The following is a 26,061-nucleotide window of genomic DNA, read 5'->3' as shown; positions in this document are numbered from 1 at the left end:
TCCCTCATCAACCTGGTCCACTGCCACTTCTCCCTTCAAGCCCAAGTAGCTTCATTTGGAGCTACAGATGGTGGGTACCTCTGAACTCTAGCCCTGTTCTGGACATCCAAGCTTTCCTGTGACTAGCTAGAGGTTAGTCTTTAACTGATACATCAAACACTGGAAGAGGAGAAAACACAGGAGAGAAAGAATAACGAAGGAGAGCGCATAGCTGTGCAGTTCGGTTGCCCAGCAGACATCCTTACCTTGTGGCCAGGGACCAGGTCTACGCTTAGAGGCTTTGCCAATGTAATTATGCTGACACACATTAACCAGAGCGCTGTATTTTGGCAGCAGCCTGTTGGCAAGCAAGAGCTCTTACTTTTCTTGGTGTCGTCTCTCATGTGCTGGACTAAGTGTGTCACACAAGGGGTTTCTTTTTGCCCCATGACCACCAAGTACTCCTATGCCAGTCACAAATAGCATCTCTTCATGCCATAGTTTGTGCAGCTGTTTGGCCAAAAGTCTGTAAAATGTACCTGGCCTGAGCCTCAGGGGAAGTGGGTAACTCAGCCAAGTGTCCTTTTCATGCCTGTAGAGGTGGGGTGGGTTTAAAGAGAAGGACTAGTACGTGTTCTGCATAATTCTAAGAAAAGACTACTGTAGTTTGGGTTAAAACATCCTCTGGATGGCTTCTGACTGGAAGCAAGGTTACTCGTGGTCTGTTTTCCTTTCTCCTTTTCATTAAGGAAGATTCGTTTATGAGAAACAGGCACTTGATCTTTGTTGACTTAACGGTCCTGATGCACATTCCTCATCTGAAGCCTTATTGGTATTTTATGACTTCAGGTGGGCAATAAGCAGCAAAAACCAGACTGATCCCTGAAGAACGAAATATCCTGCTTTTAGGCAAAAGCCCTTAGTAGGAGAGAGGAAAACTAGATGACTAGAATTGTTTTCAAATTGAAAACCAGTACTTTCTTAAAAAGCGTTCCTGGAGCTTTAATCGGAATCCTTGAAATGTAATTAGCATTCATGCTCATGGCGTTATTTAGGTCTTTCTAAAATAGGGTCACAAAATATTTCATTTGCCATCCCGATTAGCATTTTTTTATGCTTCTCCTTTACAATATCTCTTTGAGAGCCTAAATCGGGTCTCACGGTTTTTACAGTTTAATAACTTTCGTAGAAGTAACTTTTTCCACATGACTTGAGTTTCGTGAGAAGGTTAACGTATCAGATCTCTGATCGTGACCGTCTCAAAAATGTGAGAAAACAGTACCGTAGCAGTTGCTTTCCTATCATGTGGCTTTAAAAGCCCAGATTTGAGCAGTCTGAAGAGGCCGTTTTCTTGGAATCTGTTTCGGTTCTGGCACCGCGGAGGAATGATACAGCTGGCTCTGGAGCGAAATGTCTAAGTTTTTGTATGGAACTATATTGGGCAAAGGAAATGGGGCCCAGCCAGTGCAATACTTATTGCATAAGTCTAGCCAGTTTAAAAACAAAACTTTGGCCTTCCTTTCGTGTCTGGGCTTTGGTCTGGAGCTGTGTGTTAAAGATGTTAATATACTTGACTACATAAGGAACGAATAATATTCAGACCAAAAAGGCGTGGTGTCTTTGTCTTTATTGCAAGTTTTCTTCTGTTAAATAGATGCTAATATCCTTGACTTACATATGGGAAAAATAATCTGCAGACCAAAAAGGTGTGGTTATAGCAGTCTTTTATTGCAGGGTTTGATAAATAACCAACCCTGAATATTTTACTAAACCTAAAAGAACAAATGTCTGCATTTGCATGTGTTCTCAAGCCTGCCAAAGGTCTGTTCAAAAAGTGCGGAGCGTGCTGGGACATTAATTCAGTGTCAATGCTATAAATATGGTAAGACATAACATCTAATGTGAGAACTTGTGCTCTGTAGCTGGCAAGTCTCAGTGAAGGGACTCGCTCACGTGACAGAGTCGGTATCTTGTCTTTGCAAATACAGAATAAAAACAGAAAACCAGAAATCACTGGGGAATGTTGTACTTGAATCCGCTTCTGTAACTAGTTTGAACAGCTGAGAAAAAAAACACAGCACCGAAACCCAAAATATAAGAAACTAGTGAGTGCGCTTCTGTAATATCTCCCCATTACATGTGTGCATTTCATAGTTAAATGGTAGAGTCAGCATAAAACACATCCTGTGAAAACACTACCAAACAAGAGAACAGGTTTCTGAGAACCCTCCGGGGAAGCTGGACATCCCCTCAGCAGCATCACCTTCTCAAAGGAACCATGGAAACTAGGCTGGTCAGCATTTAAAAATAATTTGAATGAATACCTGTATTCAAACATTTTAAATACACTTACAATGGATGACAAACTTCTATTAAAGCTGAAACTTTCAAGTGATTTGAATATATTATTAAATTGTAAGAAAAGAGGAATTACGTATTTGCTTCTGACGGAAGGTCAAGCCGCTGGACTGGTAGAGCACCAGACTGAAATTTGCTGAACTTCAGAGTGGACTTGTGGTAGTAGTTCCCTCTGCAGCCGCAGAGAGGGTGTTTTCCTCATTTCACCTAGTTCAATGTCTAGGCTGTTAAACTGATAAACAACATGTAGATCGATATATAAACACAAAATAGTTTCTTTTCTTTTGGACTTAATGAAGTGGAAGAGGATGAACTTGACTCATTCCGAAATGTCGAAGGACGAGGGTCAAACAGAGGATGAAAATCAACTATTTGTTTCATGGGTGACCAAACAATTTATGCTCGTGACCCAGGTTTTTTCCAGACCAGGTGATTTGCAGGCTGGCACAGTCTAACAGGATGAGTCCACGATTGGTTTTCCATTATCTGGGTAATGAAAAAAATAATGTAAAAGCCCAGATAGTACAGAAATAGTGGGAGGTATCAGGAAGCTCAGTGCAGATGGCTTTGATCATTGTTCCACTGGCTTGTGCTCTTCTTTAGAAAGGGAAATAGCTGAGAGCTCCCTGGCCAAAAGCCTCATCTTTCTTCCACAAGCACGGTTATTCTTTTAGTCCGTTGCGTTCCTATCAGGGATGCTTCAGCCACTGCTGTCTACTGGCCACGTCCAAAGTAATGAATTAAATAGGTGATTGAAATGCCCTCCCGTACACGCATTCAGCTGTTTAGGGAACTGCACTATAAAACAAATCCCTGACGCGCAGTAAGAATCCCCAGAATAACATATATTTGGGTATTAGAGGGTAGCTGAGGAGCAGGAACAACCAACCTAGTGCAAAACTGCTTTATGCTGGCGCTGCCTCCAGGGTGAAACCTGCAGATCCCCCTCGCTCTCAGACCCCTGCCCGAGCCCAGCCACGCTGCTGAGCAAACATTGTAAGAATTAGGCACGGAATCTCCTGGCGTTCCCTGGAGACCTCAGATCCTAATGATCGCCGAGTCTGACCCTCTTCGTACCTGACTCTTTCAAAAAGCCCAGCTTTATTGCTGGATTGCTGACCTCAGGAACCACAAAAAATGTTTCATTTAACTAAATGAATCTCAAATCGTTTCACAGTGGTAACCGCTGCATTCTGTCCTGCTACTGAGATTTCCTGCTTAAGACTTTACTCACAGCCACAATTATGGGAGCGCAGAGAAACAAGCTAATAGGCGTATAATTTATCGGTATTGATCAGGTGACAAACCTCATGAAACAGCATAAACCTGCTCTGCATTTGTTTTCAACCTTTAGGTTTTTTGAGTTATTACAGTTAGTTGGGGATGTAAAGAAAGAAAATGTCTCTAGTCTGTTTTATAAAAAAGCAGAGCCTTCTTTCTGAACGCAAATCGAGTGTACGGCTGTAACTGTTTCATTTCTTACAGAAGAGGAAGCGCCGAGAGAAAGACGATGATGCAGTCAGCCTTTGCAGCCTTGACTTCAAGGTAATCAAAACACACTCCTCTACGGTATTGTGCAACCATCTCCTTTGTCGACTATAGTGGCTTCTGCCAGGGAATGCCATACTTTCTGTGTTTGCGTTTCACCATCAACAGTTTAGAGACATGTACAGCTGTGTTTGCTCTTGCATACACCTCTGGGGTGGGCTGAGTCCTGCTAGTGGTATCCATAACACTCTTTGTGATCTCCTGTTTTAATCATTTGAATCCTGAATCCGCCACAGTTTTAATGTTGTGTGAAATAAATGCCTGTAACCCGTACTTAGCAAGAACATAAGCATTTTCAAGTGCCAGGAAGCAAAACTGTGGAAAGACCCTTCAAATGTTGCTTTTGTTTGACTTTGGTTAGTTCACTTCGTTGTATTGCAAACAAGCTGGACTGGCTGGGTAGCAAATTGTTCTTAAAGCGATGGATTAAAGTGACTAACAAAAATGAGGGTGGGGAGGTGCAGAGTTGCATCTTTTTCCACGGATTATCACAGTTTGGTTTTCTGAAAGAGAAACTACTTCCCGCTGTCCATCTGCCCTGAAGGGTCTCACTGTCGGACACTTCTCTGAAGAGGGGAAGGAATGGAAATAGGGTTTTTCCTAGGAAGGTAACTATTGAGCTCAGAGTTAACTACGTGGGTTTTACGGTTTATTAGATTGGGATTAAAAGTAATTTGTTAGTGGGGAATTTCCTGTTTGACCTAATGACCAGTGCATCCTCTGTTGTTGTTACTTACTTTGCATTTGTGCATTATTTATTAGCCTCACTTAACCTGGCTACTGCTGGATGATTTCCATGACCGATGGTCGTGTCCAAGAGGCTAGCTCTGGGCTTTGACCCCTCTAGACTAGATCTCCTCTTCCAGATAAGATCATCCCTGTAATTTCCCAGTAGGGGAGGGAAAAGAAAAAAAAAAAAAAAAAAGATTATCTGCAGAGGGCTGTGACACAGCAGTGCAGATGCCTCTGAACTGACTGCGTTTTGGGCTTGTTTTGTTTCTGAGGTCTTTCTGGTTTTCTGATGCAGATGGGAGTGTTATGGCTAGGAAGGCTGCCCTCAGGGAAGAGGATTTTCTTTTTCTTTTTTTTTCTTTTTAATCGGACTACCTTTTTATGTGTTGGACAAAATTGCACGAATTAGGGGTTCTTCCACAAAGCAATCACTTCAAGGTGAAACTAAAATATCAACAGTAATTTGTGTGCTCGCCTTTTAGGAGTTTAAACAGAAATCTTCCAAGGAAAAAGGGAAATCCCTAGGCTAATACAGTCAAAGTTCAGACTGCAGCTTTTGTTTAACCTGATTTTTAGCTTGTTATTTTGAAAGGGTCAGGCTCTCCTGGACATTTGAGGCACACACCCCAAATATACTCCACTGTTCTTGTTAAAATAAATTAATGGCACTGATTGGATTGTAATTTTCAGGCTTTTTGAGACCAATCCTCAAGGTTATTAAAAGTTTCAAAAAGCATCACAGTCAATTATTTAGAGTCAGATTTTCACAAGTCATCTGAGTCTCATTGAGCACTTATGCCGTAGCACAGGTTATACTTTGCTCTGTCTAGATTTGATGAGGGAGAAGCAATAGCCTAAAAATTGGCTCCAGCAGACATGGATATGTCTGTTTCATTGACAAAATAAGGACACAAGAGAAGTTCAAGACAATTTAAGAATGTTACGTGTACATCACACCATATTTTTTTATCCCCATCCTACAGATGGGAACTGATTTTTCGGAGTTTATCTCTAAAATGTCTAACTCCACGGCATAACTGTTATTTCAGCTCCACTATCTCCCCCGGCAGATATAGCTCAGCTGACAAGCTGCTGTTTTGTCACCATACTTGTAATAACGGAGGAGTTTTGCCAGCATACTGCATTCACACTCCTACTAGACATAATTGTGCTGCCAAAACTGCCGTGTCGATGGTGATCCCACGAAGGGCTGCTTTGGAGAAGGGAGCTGCACCCTAGTATTCCAGACTTGGCACCTTCCCCAATGTATGTTTTCAAAATAAAGGTAGGGGAAAGGGATTATTTAATTTGGATGTGTACCCGTCTTTCTGAAAAGGTTGAGCAGACCTTTAATGATGTTTAAACCTCACATGTTCTAGATTATCGTTCCGCATACCAGGAAGATGGTATGCAAAATGGCAGGGGAGATCACGCCAGTTCAGACGGACTGCGATGCCCCGGCTATTCTTGTTTATTTGGGCTTGTTAATCTCCCCCTTGTCACCCAGGGTCCTACTCAAAAACGAACCAGATCTATTAGGTCTGTTAAGCTTCTACTTTGACATAGAGCCTAAAACCCTTCAAACATTACCAAAATATGACTGGGAAGTTACAACCTGAGACCAGAGTTACAGCATCCACTTCCTTCAGCACTGAGTCACCCCTTCTCTTGAGCCAAAACACTCTCCTTTTGGGGGAAAGAAGGTTTTTTTCCCCCAGATCATGTCTCGAGCCGTACTACAACATGGGCTGTTGGTAACTGTCCGGTTGAGACAGAAGGGAGAATGAATTACAGTGCAGGGACAGAAACAAGAAGCTGAGGACAGGAATTTCTTAAGCAGATCTTTGCGCTTGAAAACGGAGAGTTATTTTTGCATTTCAGGTAGGTTTATAACAAACATTTTGTTAAGTGATCCCGTATGGAACGGCTCCGTGTTACCCCCGCAGTTATGTAAGGTGGCGAGTGATTCATGGGAGGAAGCAGCACTGTGTTTTTTGAAGGTGTGTGTGTATCTTGATGTTTGTTAGCAACTAGATAAATACTTTTCAGTATATGACAGGCAATAGACGGATCCGATGGTGTATTTTACCAGAGGCAAAATGAAGCCAGGCTGAGTAATGGGTAAGAATCACGTCTCGTCTGGATGTTGTGTTCTGTTGGTTATGGGATGTCCTTGTAAGGCTTTAGGAAGAGGGATTTCAAAGAGGAAGTGAAGTCTTAGCGAGGACCCTTTCTATGAACCTCCATGCTGTGTCCTTCTCAAAGCCTTATTCACCTTTTTGGGACCAATTCTGTGAATATTACTCAGCCTGGATAGAATTTCAGCCCAAACAAGCCCTGGAGTTGTACTAGCATTGGCAACAGAGAGAACCTGTGACAATAAAGCTGACAGCGACAACCTCTCCAGGGAAGGCAGATAAACACTGATTTTTTAGCATGTAAAATATTGCTTGGAAAAAAAGAGGAGGTGGAGAGAGAATCCTTGTGTCTGGCATTCTTGCTGCTCCGGATCGTTTGAAACCATCAATGAGCGTCTTTCCATGGCCAGCATCCCACAAGCAGCTTGCCTTCAGGCAGGGGTAACAGCCTAAAGACCATCACTAAATAATACAAGAAACTACAGCGCTAACTCCTTCCTTTAGAATATATATCCACAAGCTTTAAAGAAACACCAAAACCAGTCCTTCCCTCCTCCCTTCCCCCTTCCAAAGGTACAACCGCTCTAGAGGACTTTTATGGGAATTTTATTGGCGTGTCTGATTCATGCAAGAACGTGCCCGTGCATAAGTTACAAATTTGTATTTGGAAATAGACTTTGATCAAAACGAACATCTCTGGCATTGGCTACACCGTGCAACTCTGAAAAACAACAGTCGGCACGTGAGCGGGTTAGGAGCTGAAGTCAACTGTAGCTTCTCGCTCCATTACTTTGTCGTTAGGGCAGGTGTTGGGTTTAATACTCTCACGAGATTGGACGGTCCCTGTTTTCTGGTGTTGCGTTCATATTCATGAGATGGAAATTGCTTTTCTGGCCTGAGCGCACAAGCGTTCACTTCAGAGACGGTTGAGGTAACTTGTTTTCTACAGGGGTCTGCAGAATGCCGTAGGTTGTAGTTCAGTCAAAATGCATCTGCGCTGTGTGTTAGGCTTTCTTTTATTTGTAACTGTATAATGGAGATGAATGGCAGCTAATTATAGTGACCTCCCACCATCCAAAATAAATGCTGGATTCCAGACCGGCTCGTAAACTTTTCAGATGACCCAATACTCTCTTGATGGGTCATAGCCTACTTTTGCTCATTTTCCAGAATACTGCTCTGAATTTGGCTCTGAATATAAATATCTGGGAGTGGAATGTTAAACACAGCTCATGGACAGTAAACAACTTTGTGTATGGCAGAGGGTGTCTGACTGTCCTGGGTCCGTGAACATGTATGGGAGAAGATCATTGCCTATGGAGATATCGTTTATTCCAGTCCTTGAGTGTTCTGCATGATACGCTATATATAGCGCATTAAGAATAGCTGTAAAGTGAGGTTTTAGGTGGATTTCTGTTCCTAGTAAATAGGATTTCAAAACGTACCCGCACAACAATGAAAATGAATATGCTATGAATGTAATGGATGCTTTCGTTTTCCCCGAGACTTCAAGCCGCCAAAGGGATTAAAATGTCGCAGGTTCTTTCTTTGAAGAAATTGAATCCAGATGTCAGGCAGATTAGAGGCATCCAGGACCTGTGAAAACTGGGAAAACTGCCCACTGAGGAATACCCCCCTGCCTCCGGGCTCTGTTAATGCACCAGCTAAGGTCTTCTCCTCCAGACGGTGGCAGAACCGAGATCTTTTGTCGTTAGCTCGTCAGCAGCAGCAGCAAACATCCTTCTTGCAGGGTTCGGTATAAAATAAAGAAACCCTGAAGTGTCCTGGCTGATGGTTAGAGCTGCGTAACCTGGCCAGACCTGAACTACGAGAATATTGAGGGCGCTGTAATAATTCTCTTCCACTGAAGGTAGGCTGAAAATCACAATCCGGGCCTGCTAGGGTTTTACGTTAACTGTCTGCTCACCATCCTTGCACGTGATTTGCTTGAGTATTGCCAAGAGAAGAGACGGGATCAGGTCATGAGCGGCGGCCACCCTGGACACAGGTGCTGGAGGACATATTCAGCTGTTGGGGGAGCATTCCTGCATGCCACGCTTGGCAACCCCTGGCACTAGCCAGATGCCATGTGTCGCTTAAACAACTGAGTATTTTTAACTGTGAAAACTTACATCAGTCTGGAATTGTACATTGGAATTTGGATGCGTGTTTTCTTAGGAATTCATCGTTTGTTAATCTAAAATTTATTTGATGATGCTTTGGGGTTGAAATAACAAAACAACATGTCAATAGCCGGGAGAGCATTTTTATTTAGCAGCAGCCCTACCCAGAATAACTTGCAGGAGCAAGGAATGTCGCAGGTATGAGACCGCCCAGGACTTCAGGCACACAGCTCTGCGTAACAGCAGTCCTCCCTTCTCCGTGGAAATGAAAACCCAAGCTAAAAATAAGACTAAAACAATGAGGGCTGGTTGACTCCTCTGTCACTTGAACTCTTCCCAGCTCCTTAATTTGATAGCAGGATAGGAGTCACCACGGTATTTTGCTCCTAGAAGTGAAAATCCCCATTTGAGTATGGGGGAGGAATGTTATTAATACCCACGGGCAGGAGAGCCGGAAGAACTGGTCTGTTATCCGTCGCTCAACACGGCGACTGGCCAGGCTGCATTCTCGTGGCTTCAGAGCTTCCACGGCGTGGGCTGATCCCTGCCCAGTGGGCTGGAGGGACAGGAGAAGGCACAAAGGAGGTTGGGGACAGGGCAGAGGGGTAAGGGGGCACTGGGAAGACAGACAGAGATGGTGCTGGGCAGAAGAGTATGCCCTGAGTCAGAGGAAAGTTTGGATTATGGTGTGAGGCGTACAGGGTACAAATCCGTAAGTCTGGCTTTGTTGCTTCTGCTGCACGAGGAACAACTCTCCTTTCTTTTTCCATCTATTTTGGCTTTCATCAGAGCGTTCCCAAGTACCACAGCCTTTTTTCGGATGGTTTGCCCACTGGAGTGGCGTTTCCGCTACAATGAACTTTACTAACTTCAAGGTCATATTCACACTGCCTCTTGCGCGTCATGAGTAGGTAACTAACGTGCAGGTGTCGCAGCGTGCTCTGAGCTGCTGGTTACATTGCTGCAGAGGGGACGCCGTGGGCCTGGGGAATGGTCATTATACCCGCGCAAGATCACCTTCCACCCTGGCTGCCTTCAGGCTTCCCCCAATTTAATGCCTTCCCTGCGTTGCATGTTGGTTACCAAGGTCCAGTTCTGGGCTCCCCAGTTCAAGAAAGACGGGGAACTACTGGAGAGAGTCCAGCAGAGGGCTGTGCAGGTGATCAGGGCACTGGAGCATCTCTGTGACGAGGAAAGGCTGAGAGACAGGTTAGGGGCTGACCCGCTGGAAAGCAGCTCTACAAGAGAGGGACCTGGGAGTCCTGGTGGACAAGTTGCCCATGAGGCAGCAATGTGCCCTTGTGGCCAAGAAGGCCAATTGTCTCCTGGGGCGCATTAAAAAGAGCGTGGCCAGCAGGTGGAGGGAGGTCATCCTGCCCCTGTGCTCTGCCCTGGGGAGGCCACAGCTGGAGTCCCGTGTCCAGTTCTTGGCTCCCCAGTCCAAAAAGGACAGGGAACTGCTGAAGAGAGTCCAGTGGAGGCTACAAAGATGATGAGGGGACTGGAGCATCTCTGTGCTGATGAAAGGCTGAGAGCCCTGGGGCTGTTCAGCCTGGAGAAGAGCAGACTGAGAGGGGATCTCATCAATGCTCATCAATATCTAGAGGGCAGGGGGCAAGAGGATGGGGCTAGACTCTTTCCAGTGGTGCCTGGTGACAGGACAAGAGGCAACAGGCACAAACTGGAACACGGGAAATTCTGTCTGAAAGTGAGGAAAAACTTCTTTACTGTGAGAGTGCCAGAGCCCTGGCACAGGCTGCCCAGAGAGGTGGTGGAGTCTCTTTCTCTGGAGATCTTCCAAACCCACCTGGACGCGTTCCTGTGCCACATGCTCTGGGTGACCCTGCGCTGGCAGGGGCTTGGACGAGATGATCTCCAGAGGTCCCTTCCAACCCTACCATTCTGTGATTCTATGAGTACCCATTGCACGGTGCATCTCCACCACCCAGGGTGGATTTTGCCTCAAAATGACACTTGATGATACGGCGGACCCACAGAAATCATCCCATCTGCTACAGGGGCAGCTGGGAACCGCTTATCTTAGGGGGTTTTGTTGCTTTAAGGCCTTACCTACCCCTTAATTTGAACAAAGAAAGTTGTCCAGGGCACGTAACCCTTTGCACATGCCATGCCAGGAGGCATACGGTGAACCCTGTTGCATCAGGCCAGAGTTTTACGTTTCCACGACATGACATCAGCAGACTGCATCAGCTGGGGCTTGCATCACCACGAATTCATTAGCCTCACAAGGTGTCACGCAGAAAAGTCAGGGATCTCCTCGCCCGTGAATCACGTGCTTTCCCAGGTCCCTTCCCCGAGGGCTCGGGAAGAAGAAGGGACTATTTAACACGTCACCGAGAACACTTCATACGGCAGGGAGTGCTTCAAGACGCAGGACATCACGTTTTGGTCCGAACAAGAAGCATTTAAGTGCCACCTTTGTGCGCGTGACTCTGCTTCACGCCTTCCCTCTCGGCTCCTGGTTGTCCATCCCCTATTTTCAGTTGGCTCCGCACGGCCTGTCTACGTCTCACTGAGAAGAGACGCGCTCTCGGGGTCGAGAATCTTTAGACCAATTTTTAGACCTGAATCTTTAGACTAATTTGAACAAACCTTTGACCTTAGATTGTAGGAGAAATGGGCATGTTTGATACTCCTCAAAAAAAAAAAATGATCAAACTCAACGGAGGGTTTACCTGCTCCTCCCCAGAGTCATCGTCCCTTTCGTCATTAGTTGTCTTAAAAATGGTTGATTTTAGTAATCCAAAAAAAGGATTACCCGTATCTGAAAGAGTAAACAAGGGTACGGAAACTCGCTGTACCCCGAGTTTCTGAGAATCGTCCTGTGGACAATCCTCAATGTCCTGGTCTCGCATCGCAGATTTTCCGAGAGCAACTCTCCAGGGAAGGAAAGCAAACAAAGCTAAAAAAAATATAAATAAATAGCCAAGGGAGGGGACAGCAGGACTTTCCTCCTGCCCATTACTCTGAGAAACACCGTTTCAAACCCTCTCCCCACCCTGCAGCAGCCATGTGGGATCCGGGGACCCTGCATCGCTCCCGGCCACCCCAAATTTATCCTCTCCAAGATAAATTAAATAAAATAAAGGTTGGTTAGCATAGGTAGACAGCAACGCAGCTGCCCTCCTATCGCCAAATAAACTCGGTTTATTTTTACCAGCACAAGAGACCTTTTATTTTGGAGATTTGTAGCGGCGCCAGGAATAATATGACTTGAAAAAATAAACAAAAAATACAAACCCTTTGCATCTCCAGCCAGGCCTGCTGGGACAGGCTCCCCTGTTAGAAGAGGGGGGAGAGGTTCAGCCCAGCCCCTGGCTAACAGAGCCGTGCCAGCACAACCTTTAAAGCCAAGAGCAGACTTAAAAGCACAGGTCTAGACAAGAATTATTATTATTTTTTTTTGAGCAAGGAGAGCTGAGGCCAGTTAAAAAAAAAACCAGCAACTCGCAGCAGGAAATGATTTATGCTCCAGCGGCGACGAGAGCCGCCATCAGGAGTGAGCCCTACCTCCACACTTGTGAAGTGGCCATGGGACAGCAGCGGGCCCCAGCAAAGAAAAAGAGGAGAAAAAAACCCAAAAAACCCAAAACATACATATTTGGCGTTGTCTCTTTTCGGCGCAAATAGCGAAAGCCCCGCGCTTTTCAAACTGCTTTCCATCGTGGGGTGTGATGGAACAGCCCCCTCGCCCCTCAGTGGGTGCCCGCACCTTGCTGCCTTAAAGTAGAACCTCGCAAAAGTCCCATTTTTGGGAGATTTTAAGAGGAAATAAGGGCCGGGAAAGGGGCCAGGAGGCACCCGAGCACCCCGCCTGGGAGGCAGGGGGCGGGGCTAGGGGCGGTGGGCGTGACTTGTGGTTGGAGGGGGCGTGGTCTCGGCGGTAGCCCCGCCCCCGCGGGTGAGGTGGCGGCGCGGCGCGGCGGCGCGCGCAGAGCGGGGATGAGCGCGGGCTGAGGCGGCGGCGGCCGCGTAGGGGCGGCCATGGTGGCTCACGACGAGCTCGGGGGGCTGCTGCCCATCAAAAGGACTATCCGGGTGATCGACGCGCAGAATCAGTCCTTCAGGGAGCAGGAGGTGAGGAGGAGCGGGGTTGGAGGGGGTGAAAAAAAGGGTGGTTTTTTGGTTTTTATGAGGGGAAAGTGGTGGGTTGGGAGCCCCCCGCCTCAGCTCCCCGCGCCTGAGGGGAGGCGAGGCGAGGAGCCGGGTGCGCTGCCCGCTGGGCGCCGGCCTCGGCGTAAGGTGCAGGCAGTGATTTAAAATGAAATTAAATAATGTCTTTAAAAAGAAGTGACAACTTCATAACCCCTGGAGGGGGGTTGTCCTGGAGGAGTGGGACGGGGGAGCCGAAGCCGAGCTCGGCGCCTCGCCTCACCCCGCTCCTCCCGGGGGAGCTTTCATCAGAAAAACCCCACTCCTGTTGCTCTGTGCGCTCTTTCCACTGACAGGATTTTTCCTAATTAGGGCGTTTGTTTGCTGCATAAGCCCAAAGAAATAATCATGGGGGTTGGTCGGGGTTTTGAGGGGTGGTGGTTTTTGATGTATTGTTATTTTTATCGTCTGTTGTTATGTAGATGGGAGTAATTGCATTCCTAGTAGGTGCTCGCATGCCTCCTGCTGCGACAGAAGGCAAAAGTTCAGCAGCCAGGTAGGGACCGACTGCCCTGGGCAGGGTTTTATTTCCAAGATTAGCGGTGAGATGAGGTAAAAAAGAAAAAACAGGCGGCTCCAGACAGCTCTGGGGCTTCGGGGCTCCGGTCTGAGTCGCCAGCCTCTTAAAATCCTGCCTTTAAAACAGCCAAACTTGGGCAATCTCATTGTGCAAAAGGGAAACCAGATGTTGGGAGAGAAATAGCATAAACCAGATCTCTTAAAGGAGAATAAATCGCCTCTAGTTCTTAAAGTGTGTATTTTCTGTAGGGCATAACCAGCATGCTGGGTGTCTGAAGTTAAGCGTTGGGTTTGGGGTTGAGGAATGATTCCTAAACCAACACTCCTATCGGTGCCAGGTACTGAGCTGCTATCGAGAGCCACTGGAGTTATCAGCGGAGCGTGAGACCAGGTTTCTCCCTTGGTTGCGAACAGCCGGTTGAATTTGAGAAAGGCGAGGGTGGTAATCTCTGTCCCAACGTGTCAAACCGGAGGCTGGTTCTTGGGTTGGAGTGCAGGCAGCCGTTTTCAGAACAGAGCTTGAGATTCAGCAAGCTCCTTGCACGTGAGTCTTAAAAAAAGATAGTCAGGTGGCGATGATTTCTGGCAGGAATTATTCGAGCTGGTGACTAAAACCCTTTGTGCATATTTGGCTTAATAGGAAAAGTTTTGCTGCACGTGATTTTTAGATTTGTCACTGTGTTTGTACGCATTGGTCTGGGACTGGCACGTAGGACATTGCACTCTAGTAAGTGATCCTTGTAAAAACCACTAATTATTACCTAGCATGGGGGGAAAGGTTATAGGCGTGCGTGCTGCTAGAGGAAAGTGTTTGTTGCTCAAAAGTGGAGCCTGGTTTTCTTTCGAGCAGCAAGGCGCAGTCTTTTCATAATGCGAAGAGTTAACCTGCACTTAGAAGCATTTGAAGAAATTCCACTAGCGTGAAGTCTTGTCTGCCAGCTGAGGCACACCGATTTAGCTTTTGTGTGTACGTTTATGATATATTTATATTCACTTTTAATAAAAAGTCCCCTGGAAAAAAAAAATCTGAATGGAAGCAGAAGTGCTGGTGAACTCGCTGGGGTTTTAATTATCTGTCGATGCTGTAATGCTTAACGCTGCTAGCTTGTTACAGAAACTTTACAGACATCATTCTAATCTGGGCTTCTGTAAGTAATACAGCGTGGAGACAGGCTAATCATTGTTTGGAAGTACAGGGCTGAAAAAAAAAATAATACTGAGCCAAATTTATCCGTAGTATGAACTGCACTGAGTCTCAGCTTACACCGCGGCTGGGTTTGACTGTAAGTGGAGTACATGACCCCAAGCTGAAATGCAGATCTTAGAGAAGGTGAAGTTTCTGAGGAGAGGGATTTTTCCTCCCCCCCGCCTCCCTGTCTTGGATCAAACGATATAGTTGGAAGGAGAAGAAGAAGAAACAGATGCGGTTTTTTGGCAGTTGAGCCATTCATGTCTGAGAGCACTCACAGGACAGAAAGTGGTATTTGTTTCTCTTTAAGAGAGGGGAAATGGCCTTTAGCTAAGCTGAATTTATAGCACACAGAAGTTTTTCTGTTGGCCGAACACCCCAGGGGAGCACATCTCACGTACAGAAAACACTCTGGTCATGCCGATCCATGCGAAATTCCTCCCTCCTCAGAGCAGAGGAGGGTTCCCCGGGAGCCATGCTCCCTCTCATTCAAGAGAGCAGTGCTTTTTGCTTCAAGCCTGTCTTTGCGCGTCTCGGTACGTATCAACTGTTCTGAAAAGTGGCGATTTATAATCCCAGGGAGTCTCTTTGTACTGCCTGTCCCAAACGGAGAGGCAGGAATGCCTTCTGCCAGACCTTGCGTGTATGCATGTGTCGCTTCAGCCCAGCACAGATGTGCTAGGAAGGCATTCACACATGTCCCTCAGCGCAGATAGTGTGTCATTGTGTCTCGTATCTGGAAGGGCTGCAGAGTTGACCCTTGGACAGCGAGCTGTGAAAGGCTGTACAAGCGTTCTAAAGCACTGAGGCTTCTTGCTATTAATTTTCGCTGTCAGGTTTTTCTTTTCCATGCTATTTATATCACTGGCCTTGACAGAGCTGCGTGTGGCTGCTGTCTGTATATTTTCTGCTTACGTTCCTGCAGTTTCTTAAGCTTCTCCTGGCTTGCATCCCTTTATTCTAGTACTCTGATAGGTGGTTTTCTAGAAGTAAATTACCTATCATTTTCCTCCACTCAGAAATGTCTGTAACTAATTAAAGTTTCCTTGTCGTCTTCTGAGTGTGGCCTAACTTTCCAGCCTTCTGCAGAATCCTTTTCCTGCCTGACTCTGTCCTGAGCGCAGTGGCTCGTGGTTGGCAGAGGAAAGAAGTGACTGTGGTGTTCCCAGTGCTGTACGCAGCTGAGGGTCGGGGTCCCGGGGTTGAGGGCACTCTCTTATAGCTTTTCCCCATTTCTATAGTACCCTCATAGTTCTGAGATTACCCAAACGTTTCAAGCGCAGCTTTGAACACGCTTTGTGCTGTGCCAAGAGGTCTTTCTGCTCTGCAGCAGTCATAAATTGTTTCTTTTCATGTTCCCCCCGCCCCCCGCAACTTTGAAGGCTTAATTCAGTGTGAGCTAACCTCCTCTGTTGCTTAACACTGCGTGTAGGCAGACAGGCGGGCCACTCCTCGGGTCATGTTGCTGAAATCAGATCTTACATACGTAGCTTTTATGCTTCCTCAGTCTCATGACTGGAATCCAGCTCTGTGTGTTCCTATTCCCTTTTTTTTGTTCTCAGCATTTGTCACTTCGGTTGCTACACAGAAGCGAAGGGTTTGGGCCCCTTATCTTGCAATCTCAGACTGGAAATAGAGACAGCCGAGAGCTTGTCCTAAGCAGTTTTCGCCTTTTAGCCTTTTGAAACATAAGAGGCGGGACTTATGTTAGGCATTAACAAAAAATTTGTTAGCAAAGCTTTGGTAAAATTTCTACTGAGATGAACTCAAAAAAGAGTCTGCTTCCATCAACTCATCTTAATGCTAAGAAACTTCCTTGTGGTGATGAGTCACATCCAACCATCTGCCAGATGTTTAAGAGCACCAGGGCACCTTATCTAGCTTTTCTCCTAGCCTTAAGCTCTGAGTCCATCTCTTCCTGGTGTCCCGTTGTGCACACCTTTCCTGTACAGTCCTTGCAACACAATATTTTTGATGTAAAATATGTGGGGTTGCCAGCATGATTTTAAAAACTGATCTGAGCTTAAGCAGCAGGAGGTTTCCATGGGGCGTTTCCTCTTTCTTGGCAGCATTTCGGTCAGGACAGAATTGAAAATGCTCTGGGCTCCCAGCAGGGATTAGTGGTGTAGAAAAGCAGAAGCTCTATCTTTCAAATCTAAACAACGTTTAAGAAAAATTATGATGGCTTGCAGGGCGTGGGGGGAGAGCAGAAGGGGGAGGAAGCTTTGTAAACTGAAGGTTTTAAATTTTATCCCCTTCATGTGTGCGTGTCCCTCGCAGGAATGTTCAGCATGTGGTCATTTGCTATTTGTTAGAATAGCTGCTGAGGCAGTCTTGGGCTCCGGCTGCTACTTTTCTCTCCAAAAGAAAATTAAAATGGAAAAACACATTCTTGCTACAAAGGAAAACATGATAAAACAGAGATGCAGATCATCGCTCCATCTTTAGATGACAGTCACTTGCCTTGCAGAGGAGAACACTTCAGTCTATTTGTGTTCAAACCATAACAGTCCCTCTTCGAGCCCTATTTTGACTTCTGACTGACGTGTATGTTATCTTGCCTCTTTTACACTGGGCAAACTCTCTGCAGTTTAATTGCAGCCTTATTAAGTTCAGACAAATATTTACAGCCTCTGCTTTCCTTTTAAGATGAATGACTACTTCAAAACACTCTCTTTGCTGTGTTTCTCACTCCTTAAGTGGGTTCGTGCTTTTTAAACCTGCCTGGGCGGCTTGAGAAACGAAGTGGGAGTCACAGCCAGTACAATTTGTTCTCTGCTTTATTTACAGGAGCCAAGCAATAAGCGGGTTCGTCCTTTAGCACGGGTCACATCCCTGGCGAACTTGATCTCTCCTGTAAGAAATGGTGCAGTTCGGCGCTTTGGGCAGACAATACAGGTAAAAAGCAGAGCCCTCTAGTCCTAGAAGTCTAGAGACATGGGGCAGGTACTGGCGGTTTGGGGCTAAAACAGACACTGGGATTTCAAGGCACCTCTTGAAAATCTCCGACATGATTCATGCAAGGATAGAAGGCTTGTTTGGGACTTGGGGATGAAGAAGAGTTTGGGAATTCAGAGGTAGCTTGCTAGATAAACAGGTTATTGAGGATTTAAGTAGTAAAAAAAAACAAACAACTGATTCATAGGGAGAATTAGTTGATAAACTGTTCCAGTACTTGAGATAACGTGTATTGGAGCGTGTGCTTAAACGTGAACTGACTGTTCAGTGATCTTTCAATAGCATTAGAGAGGTGTTGTCTAAGGAACCCTATACCCCACACATGCAGATAAGAGTGCTTCTGTGTCTGGGTTTTAGAAACATTGCAAATCACGAGAGCAGAGTTCAAGTGGCTCCTGATTAGCCCCATTATAGGTAGAATTATGATCCTAGTTTATTTACTTCCTCATACCTTGGAAATAGACCCAAGCTTTACCTTCCCATCCTCCTCCCAAGCGCTGCTGTGGGATCAGGGCAGGGGGGGTGCATGGAAAAGCTTGCCAGTCTCTGGGCTTTCTCAGCAGCTTGATTAAAGTGTTCCTTTATCTGAGGAAAAGTGTCTGGGTGTGTTTTCCTGCCCTGTACAACAGAGGAGGATGAAGGATTGGGAGGGGTATGGATAATACCATAACACTTCTGAAATGTTGACCCCACGTATTTTTGTTTAATTTTTATTTTTTTTTAATCCCTATAGTCATTTGCCCTTCGCAGTGACAGCAAGTCTCCAGGCTGTGCCCAGAAGTCATGTAGCAGATCCGCTGCTCCTACTCCTCCTAAAAGAAGAAACAGCGTACTTTGGTCTGAGATGTTAGATGTCAACATGAAAGAGTCCCTGAGCACCAAAGAAATTAAGCGCCAGGAGGTAGGCTGCCCGTTAAACAGGGTTGGGAAACACAGCAGAGGCCTTGGCTTGGGCTGTTTCCTTGGCGGGGAAAGGAGTAACAAGCATCTGTGGGTGACTGTGTCATCCTGTGCACCTTCATTTCTAAACCACTAGATTTATTTCTGCATTAGGCATGGGAAAAGGTAGGCTTCTCTCTCTTCAGTCACTAGGGAGTTCATCTCCCCAGTTTGACTCTTCAGAGATGCCAAACTCTTTCCGTGGGGGTGCTCAGCATTTCTGAAATTCGAGATCCAGCCACACTGGTTGCTTTGCAGCAGACCCAAAGTCGGGTTCCTTGTAAAGCCAGCTGTCTTTCTCTTAAAGCTCTTGACAATTGGTTGAAAGCCAAATGGCAAGGCCTTGGCTTGCCTTTTTCCTGTAGTTCGTAGACAAATCTTCTAATGACAACACAGAAGCTGACTAAAGACGCCTGGGATTTGACCTCTGTGGTTTTCTGGGTTTTGTTTTTTTCGTACTTGCCTGTGTAAAAGCAGTGATTTAAAAGGCGCTAATATTTAATTTGGCTTGTGCACGAGCGTCACAGCTTTCACACAGTTGTAAGTCATGTTGCTTTCTCGGAGCTGGGAAAGCCGGCAGATTTACTTGAAGTTGTCATGCCCAGGTGGCATACAGTGAGTCAGATGGCAAAACCATTCAAGCTGCAGAGACAGGATGTGCATTATGTGAGCTGAAAGGCTCTTTTGGACGAAGACTGGGATTAAAAATGACTCTCCATGCTTTATTCCCTTCCTCACAGGCAATATATGAAATGTCCAGGGGAGAGCAGGACCTAATTGAAGACCTGAAGCTGGCCAGAAAGGTGAGTGAGTTCTTTTCCTGCAGTCAGTAATCATATTACAGATAATAATGAAGTTTCTTTCACCTGCAATCGTTACATATCAGCTTTATGAGGCCCAGAATCCACAGCTGGCCTGGAAAGCTGACGTGAGTGGTCATACAGTGCTGGTTTGAGTGCAACAAACCCAGCCAAAAAACGATTGTGCTTTGCAGTCCTACAGAGCTGGTTGGGGAATCCCTCTCCCAGAGGAGAACAGTTCAGACAGCGAAGTCCCTTCCATTTGAAGGCCTTGATACCTTCGTATAGAGATGAATCTTTTACCATTAAAAGTCAATGTTACTGTTTCTGTTGGCTTCGCTTCATATCTGTCCTGCATGTGATACATCCCCTCATATTCAAATTGTCAGCATCTAGGCTAGGGAGATTTGAATATATTTTAATATTGGCGTTCTTTGACAGGCCTATCACGATCCCATGCTGAAACTCTCTATCATGTCTGAGGAGGAACTCACCCACATATTTGGGGACTTGGATTCTTACATTCCTCTGCACGAAGGTAAGAGCAACCGGAGCATTTTCACATAATGTGCTGACAAGAGGAACTCTGTGCTTTCTCACATTTGAACAGTGTACTGGGGCATTGTTGCAATTTCTATTTTTGTGTTTCGATTCCAGACTTGTTGGCAAGTTTAGGAGAAGCAACAAAACCAGATGGAACAGTGGAGCAGATTGGGCCCATTCTTGTCAAGTGGGTGAGTACATAACTTAGAGATAGCAGGCTAACAATGTGCTTAAAGAGTGTTTAAAGCTAGAAGCCGAAAAGCTGTGGGCTTTTGTGGCCTTGAGCGAAAGATTGAAACGGAAATCCTGGCTACACTGAAAACAATGGGACTCTGTCAGCCGTAATGGGCCACGATTTCACCCTGGAGACTTACACTAGTGTGACTGCAATTACTTGCTGATTTATGTTTAAAATGTCTATATCTTCTGGACTCTTTGTCACTGATGTGATTTCAATAGTGTTATCGCTGTTAATCTCAAACATCTCAACTTCAAAGGCGTTGCATGCAGGATGCCCTTGTTCTCCTCACAAAAGACTAGCTACATATACAAGATAGTCTGTTAGCTCTTTTTTATTGGGCAAAATACAGCGCTAAGGGAAGTAGAACTCCTCAAGTCTGACACGTTAATGCGATATGCTTTTCCTAGACGGAATTTGACTCCTGAATATTGTTCTGTTCCCCTGCAGTTACCGCGACTCCATGCCTACAAAGGTTACTGTAGCAATCAGCTGGCAGCCAAAGCGCTTCTGGATCAGAAGAAGCAGGACCGGAGAGTGCAGGACTTCCTTCAGCGCTGCCTTGAGTCTCCTTTCAGCCGCAAGCTAGACCTCTGGAGCTTCTTGGACATTCCTCGAAGTCGGCTGGTCAAATACCCACTGCTCCTAAAAGAGATCCTGAGGCACACTCCCAAAGACCATCCCGATATCCAGATTCTGGAAGAAGCCGTAAGTAATAGTAATTTTTGTGATTGTTGCTCTGACATAAGCATGTCATTCTGGAGCTCCAGAAGGCTTTCTTAAAACCTCGGCAACTTCATGGGGCGGTTTTCTCAGTGGACACATCTGTAACCCTTTGTGAAAGCAAGTGAGACATGGGTCCATATGGATTCCATCATCTGTAGTCCTTAAGTAGCGCTTAAAGGGAAGATATACAAGCAGAGGTCACTATTTAATCATTTGTCAATGTTTTGGTTTATAGATATCTATAATCCAAGGAGTCCTCTCTGACATCAACCTGAAGAAGGGGGAGTCGGAGTGCCAGTATTACATTGACAAGCTGGAGTACCTGGATGAGAAGCAGAAGGACCCGAGGATTGAAGGCAGCAAAGCTTTACTGTGCCACGGGGAGCTAAAGAATAAAAACGGACATGTAAGTCCCTCATGTTCATGGTAATTAATTGTCAAGTTTGGAAACCTTCCCTGAGAGGTAGTTAAAACCGTTTGTCTGTCATAGCAGGACCAGGAGCCCTTCCATCCTTAGGCTTACTTTAGACAATTAGCTAAATTTAAAAAGCAGAAGAGAAAGCACCTGATGGCAGTCTGCGTTTCAGGGTGTAAGGGAAAGTTTCCTGCTGACAGCTTTACAATTGGCCTTCCGAAGCTGGAAAATAATTAGCACAGAAATTACCATAGAAAGCGTGCTCTGTGCCCAAGCACTCCATCAAAAGGGATTTCCTGCCGGCTGTTTACTTTCAGGTGCCCTGACATTCCCCATTATGAGCGCTGGCGCACAGCTCTTCCAAACAAAAGTGTTCCTGCAAAAGCCTGTTTGGCTTTGAGCTGAACTGCCAGAAGTTTATCTCTCGCTGCAGCAGTGCTGAAAGACCCTGCTGTACCCAAGGGTTTGCTGCCTTTTGTTCTGGCTTCCAGGAGTAACCCTGTTTCAAACATCAACTCTTTTTCCGTTTTCTTTATTTTTTTGGTTGGTTGAGGAGGTTTTTTGTTTAATTCGGCCATTACACTTCTGTATACATGAAGCATTTTGTATGAAAGACAAGATATTGCTTCTAATAGTCCTGTTCTTGCCACCTGTATGCCATAATTCACTTTTTAAGGGTCATTAAAACAATAAAACCTGTTGATGTAATTGTGGTCTGGGCCACCGCTGCCAGGGCCTTACGTTGCTGTAACAGGAAACTCTCAGAAAGTTAATGTGAGCGAAACTTCAGATAACGTGGCCTTGAATCCCAGAGGATGTGTAACCGTTTTGAATACACACGGTACATATTTGCTCATATTCAAATGTGTTTTCCCTTTCAGAAACTTTACGTTTTCCTCTTCCAAGACATCCTGGTTTTGACCCGGCCGGTCACTCGCAATGAGCGTCAGGCCTACCAAGTGTACAGGCAACCCATCCCCGTCCAGGAGCTGCTCCTCGAAGACCTGCAGGATGGCGATGTGAAAATGGGAGGCTCCTTCCGAGGAGCTTTTGGCAATTCCGATAAAGGTAGGGAGCAAACCAGCTCATCTGCCTGGGAATCTCTTGGTGAGGAGAGATTACACCTGGGCGTAGATCTCTGTGGACTGAGGTTCCTTGAGGAGAGCAGACACGTGATCTGCGTTAACATCCACCTTTAAACTGTCACTGCTGGGCTTTGCAGTTTTATATTTGGCGGCCATGAACTTTGCAGCTGGTGCTCACATGAGAAATAAAAATCCATTTCAGCCTGTCCATGCTGCATTGTGGGGCTTGGGACGGCGGCGGCGGGGGGTTTGGTGGGGTTTTGAAAGCTTTCCCCGGAGCAGAGCAGGGCAAGCCAGGTCGCTTGTCTGGCAATGGAATCTCTCAATATTGAGCTAGGAACTGATCTGCTTTTTCCTATGTTTATCTCCAGCTAAAAATATCTTCCGAGTTCGTTTTCAAGATCCCTCCCCTGGCCAGTCCCACACGCTGCAGGCCAACGATGTCTTCCACAAGCAGCAATGGGTTAATTGCATCCGAACCGCCATCGCTCCCTTCCAGCGAACTGCTGCTGCTGCCGAGCTGAAGGAGCTGCCGGAGCTGAGCGAAGAGGCCGAGGAGAACAACCCCTCCGCGCCCAACATCAAAGCCCAGAAGAGGCAATCGGCCATGTCTGGCATAACCGAGATGGAGCTGGACGAAAGCACGTCCGAGTGCGGCTCCATCCTGGACTCGGAGGAAGCCAAGGGGATGAAAACACACCGAACGTCATCCGGGCACAGAAAAACGCGGGAGAAGCAGCTAAGTGGCAAGCGGAAAGAAACGCTGGTGTAAAAGAAAAAAAAAAAAAAAAAAAGGAGCCCAGCGCCATCCTGGTGCAAGACTGTTTATTTATAAATAATTTGTACATTTTTCTTGTAATGTGAGCATGATCGGGTTCACTCTACTGAACGGAATATTTTTTTGTTTGGGGTTTGTTTTTTTTTTTGTTGTTGTTGTAATGGCAGCTACTGGTATACAGTTAACACTGTTGAACTGGAGTCTGTTTTTACAAATGTGGCCACTTTGAGCCTGGTTTTAGCGCTCTTAGTGAGTGATTCAGAAGCCTTCGTGCTTTTGAGTGCTCACGACAGGTTTGAGGAGCGCACTTTGGCTTCTGAAAGGTTTCCACGCGCGGTGTTTGAGGCTGGAAACCAGTAAAGCTAAAGCAGAAGTTTGGGCCGTCACCACGAGCCTGGGGGCACCTCCCTTGGCAGGGGGTTTGGATCAACACTGCGAGACTCGAAACTTGAATTCATGTTTTCTTCTTCTCTTGTACAGTGTGTGGTTATCAGAGTCCAGGCAACTTCTCATGTTAAGAAGAAAAATAACAAAACAGACCCCAGGTTCAACAGGTTCTCAATTTTACCTACTGGAATCTTTCATCTTACTGTCTCCTTTGTACATTCCTCATTTTCACTCTTGTAACCTGCCAGATATTTAATTTTTTTATTAGTTGTTTTGTTTCAACTTTGGGGGTTTTTTTTTTTGGTTTTTTCTTTCTTTTTTCTTTTTTCTTTTTTTACTTTTGTATGTCATTGTTGTTCAGACTTGGCATTTCTTTTTTGAGTACTTGATCCTTCTGAGGTGTGCGTGTACGGACTGTTTCTCACGTGTCACTCCACAGTTCTGCGGGGCGCGGGCGAGCCATCGGCTGGCAGGAGACGCTCGACGTCAGCCACGTCAACGGCTCGCGCGCGCTCCGCACTACTGTCAGAGAACTGCGTCGGTAGCGGGGGATTAGGAACGTTTTGGTTTAGGAAGGTTTTAGGCACGTCGTAAAGGGTTTTGGGGAGGGAAGAGGAGCAGCAGATAGAGGGGGAGTAGCAGGGAGCAAAGGTAGATTTTTCTTGTTAATGTTGCCTTTTGGAAATGAAACGCCTTCCGCGGGGAGGCAGGACTGGAGGCAACCAGGGGGTTTATTGCATGTTGTAGAAAGGTAGAGAGAAGAAAGCGTTTGAAGCTGATGAGGCGTAAGGAGGGAGGAGGTAGCGGTTGTACATACTCGTAATGGCGACACTGCCATGTTCTAGTGGTCCAAAGAGTCGTGTGAGAGATGCCAGCGCGGTAACCGCGTTGCGATGCGGTGGAGGAAACAAAGCGGTGACAGCTTTGAGCAAAGCCAGCAGGTTGTTCCTGCCATTGGACTGGGGATGGTGGGGCGAGCAAGCGATCCCACCACACCTGTCCTCGAGCGTTCCCCGCTTGAGAAGCCCTAACGGGTGTAGAGGGTTATTGCCTGTCACGTGTGTGGCCAGTAATGGTGGCAACGGGAAGAGGGTGTACATAGACTCAAACGTGTGGTTCTCTGTAAATGTATTGTACAGTTCCGAGTGCCAAATAAAACTAAATTCCTGACGGCCTCTTGCCTGCCTCATCGGGGTCACTGCCTGGGGGGGACACGCTCGTCCACGTCCAGGATGGCCGCAGGTGAGCACGTACCTGCACTTCTCCAAGCCCACCCAGCTTGGGAGAAAGGACGGAGGAAGCCGGGGCTTTATTCCAAACCCTTTTTGTGTCACGGTTCCGCTTCGCGCCGCTGTGGCCAGGCAGGACACGAGCCGGTGGTTCACAGCCCCCTGGGCTTCCTGGGACCCAGCGGTGGCCACCGCCCTCTTGTCTGCGACGGGCGCCGCTGTAAAACGGGGCACAGCTGCGTGACTCACCCCAGCGCTTGCATCACTCCCCGCCCTTTCTGGGGGAAAAGGGAGCAGAGGCGGATACTCCTTGTCCTCCTGAGGCACTGAAACCTCCTTCCTACAGAAGAGAAACCGCCCCGCAGAACCAAAAGACTACCTGTTTAGCAAATATTTCGAAATCTCCTGGGGGAACCTTCAGAAGCAGAAGGGGGGACCCTGCTGAGGCACAGTCCCCTCTGCCGGGGCCGCTTCCTCCAAGGGAGGGCACGGCTTGGGATGAGCTGTGACCTGGGAAGCTGAGTTCTGATCCAGAGGAGGCAAGCAGGGAGAAACAGGGAAAAAAGGCTCTTTTTGACATTTAAAAAAAAAAAAAAAAAGGCATTAATGAGCTATTGGGACACACAGCTCTTCCTCCACAGCGAGGAGATCCCGCAGAGAGCCGGCTCATCCTCCCACACGTCGGGCTGGGGCTGAACCTTCGTCTCCTCATTCTCTGGCCAACAGTCGGCAAATTAGCCAAGAACTTAATTTCCCTTTAAAAGTAAATTCTCCCCCTGCCTCCCGGTGGTTCCTATCCCCGCGCCGTCCCTCCGGCAGGAATGTGCAGACCGCCCTGGCTTTGCTAGACTAAACAAGCCGGGCTTTCCTGGTTTCCTCCTGCGCTGAGCTCCGGTGGGTCCTGGCCAGCCCTCTCCTCGCCCCTGAGCCAAGACACCACCCCCCCGCCCCCAGCCCATGTACGGGGGGACCCCGGGACACAGCGGGGTGAGACACCCAAAGGCAGAGGGGGAAGCGGGGCAGGCACTGTGTCCCTGCATCCTCAGCCACCCTGGATGACGTGATGTCCCCACTGGGGCCAGCAAAAGGGAAGGTGTCCGTGCCCCAGCGGCCACGTGGGCACGTCCACCTTCGGCAAGCAGCTCCCCAGCCCCGTATTTACCTTGGGGGATCCACCCAGCTCAGGCGCTACGTTGGTTTACTC

The 26,061-nt window shown here is 46.8% G+C and overlaps 1 protein-coding gene across 2 annotated transcripts; it reads left to right on the top strand.

Moving 5' to 3' along the window:
- Window positions 1–12,798: 12,798 nt before the first annotated feature.
- NET1 (neuroepithelial cell transforming 1) lies at window positions 12,799–24,798 on the top strand. 2 transcript variants are annotated; one of them, XM_074573182.1, is made up of 11 exons: window positions 12,833–12,976; window positions 13,909–14,114; window positions 17,550–17,657; window positions 18,451–18,618; window positions 19,397–19,459; window positions 19,898–19,994; window positions 20,114–20,190; window positions 20,688–20,945; window positions 21,199–21,369; window positions 22,260–22,446; window positions 22,835–24,798. In XM_074573182.1, the coding sequence occupies exons 4-11, from the start codon at window positions 18,562–18,564 to the stop codon at window positions 23,233–23,235; spliced, it is 1,311 nt and encodes a 436-aa protein (XP_074429283.1). In that variant the 5' UTR covers window positions 12,833–12,976; window positions 13,909–14,114; window positions 17,550–17,657; window positions 18,451–18,561; the 3' UTR covers window positions 23,236–24,798. The 2 variants fall into 2 exon arrangements, with proteins under 2 accessions (XP_074429282.1, XP_074429283.1); XM_074573181.1 differs by lacking the exon at window positions 13,909–14,114 and having other exon boundaries at window positions 12,799–12,976.
- Window positions 24,799–26,061: the final 1,263 nt, after the last annotated feature.

This window comes from Larus michahellis, chromosome 1 (genome assembly GCF_964199755.1).
Source record: "Larus michahellis chromosome 1, bLarMic1.1, whole genome shotgun sequence".
Taxonomy (NCBI): Eukaryota; Metazoa; Chordata; class Aves; order Charadriiformes; family Laridae; genus Larus; species Larus michahellis.
Note: the sequence above shows the minus strand (reverse complement) of the source record. Positions and strands in the feature narration are given on the sequence as shown.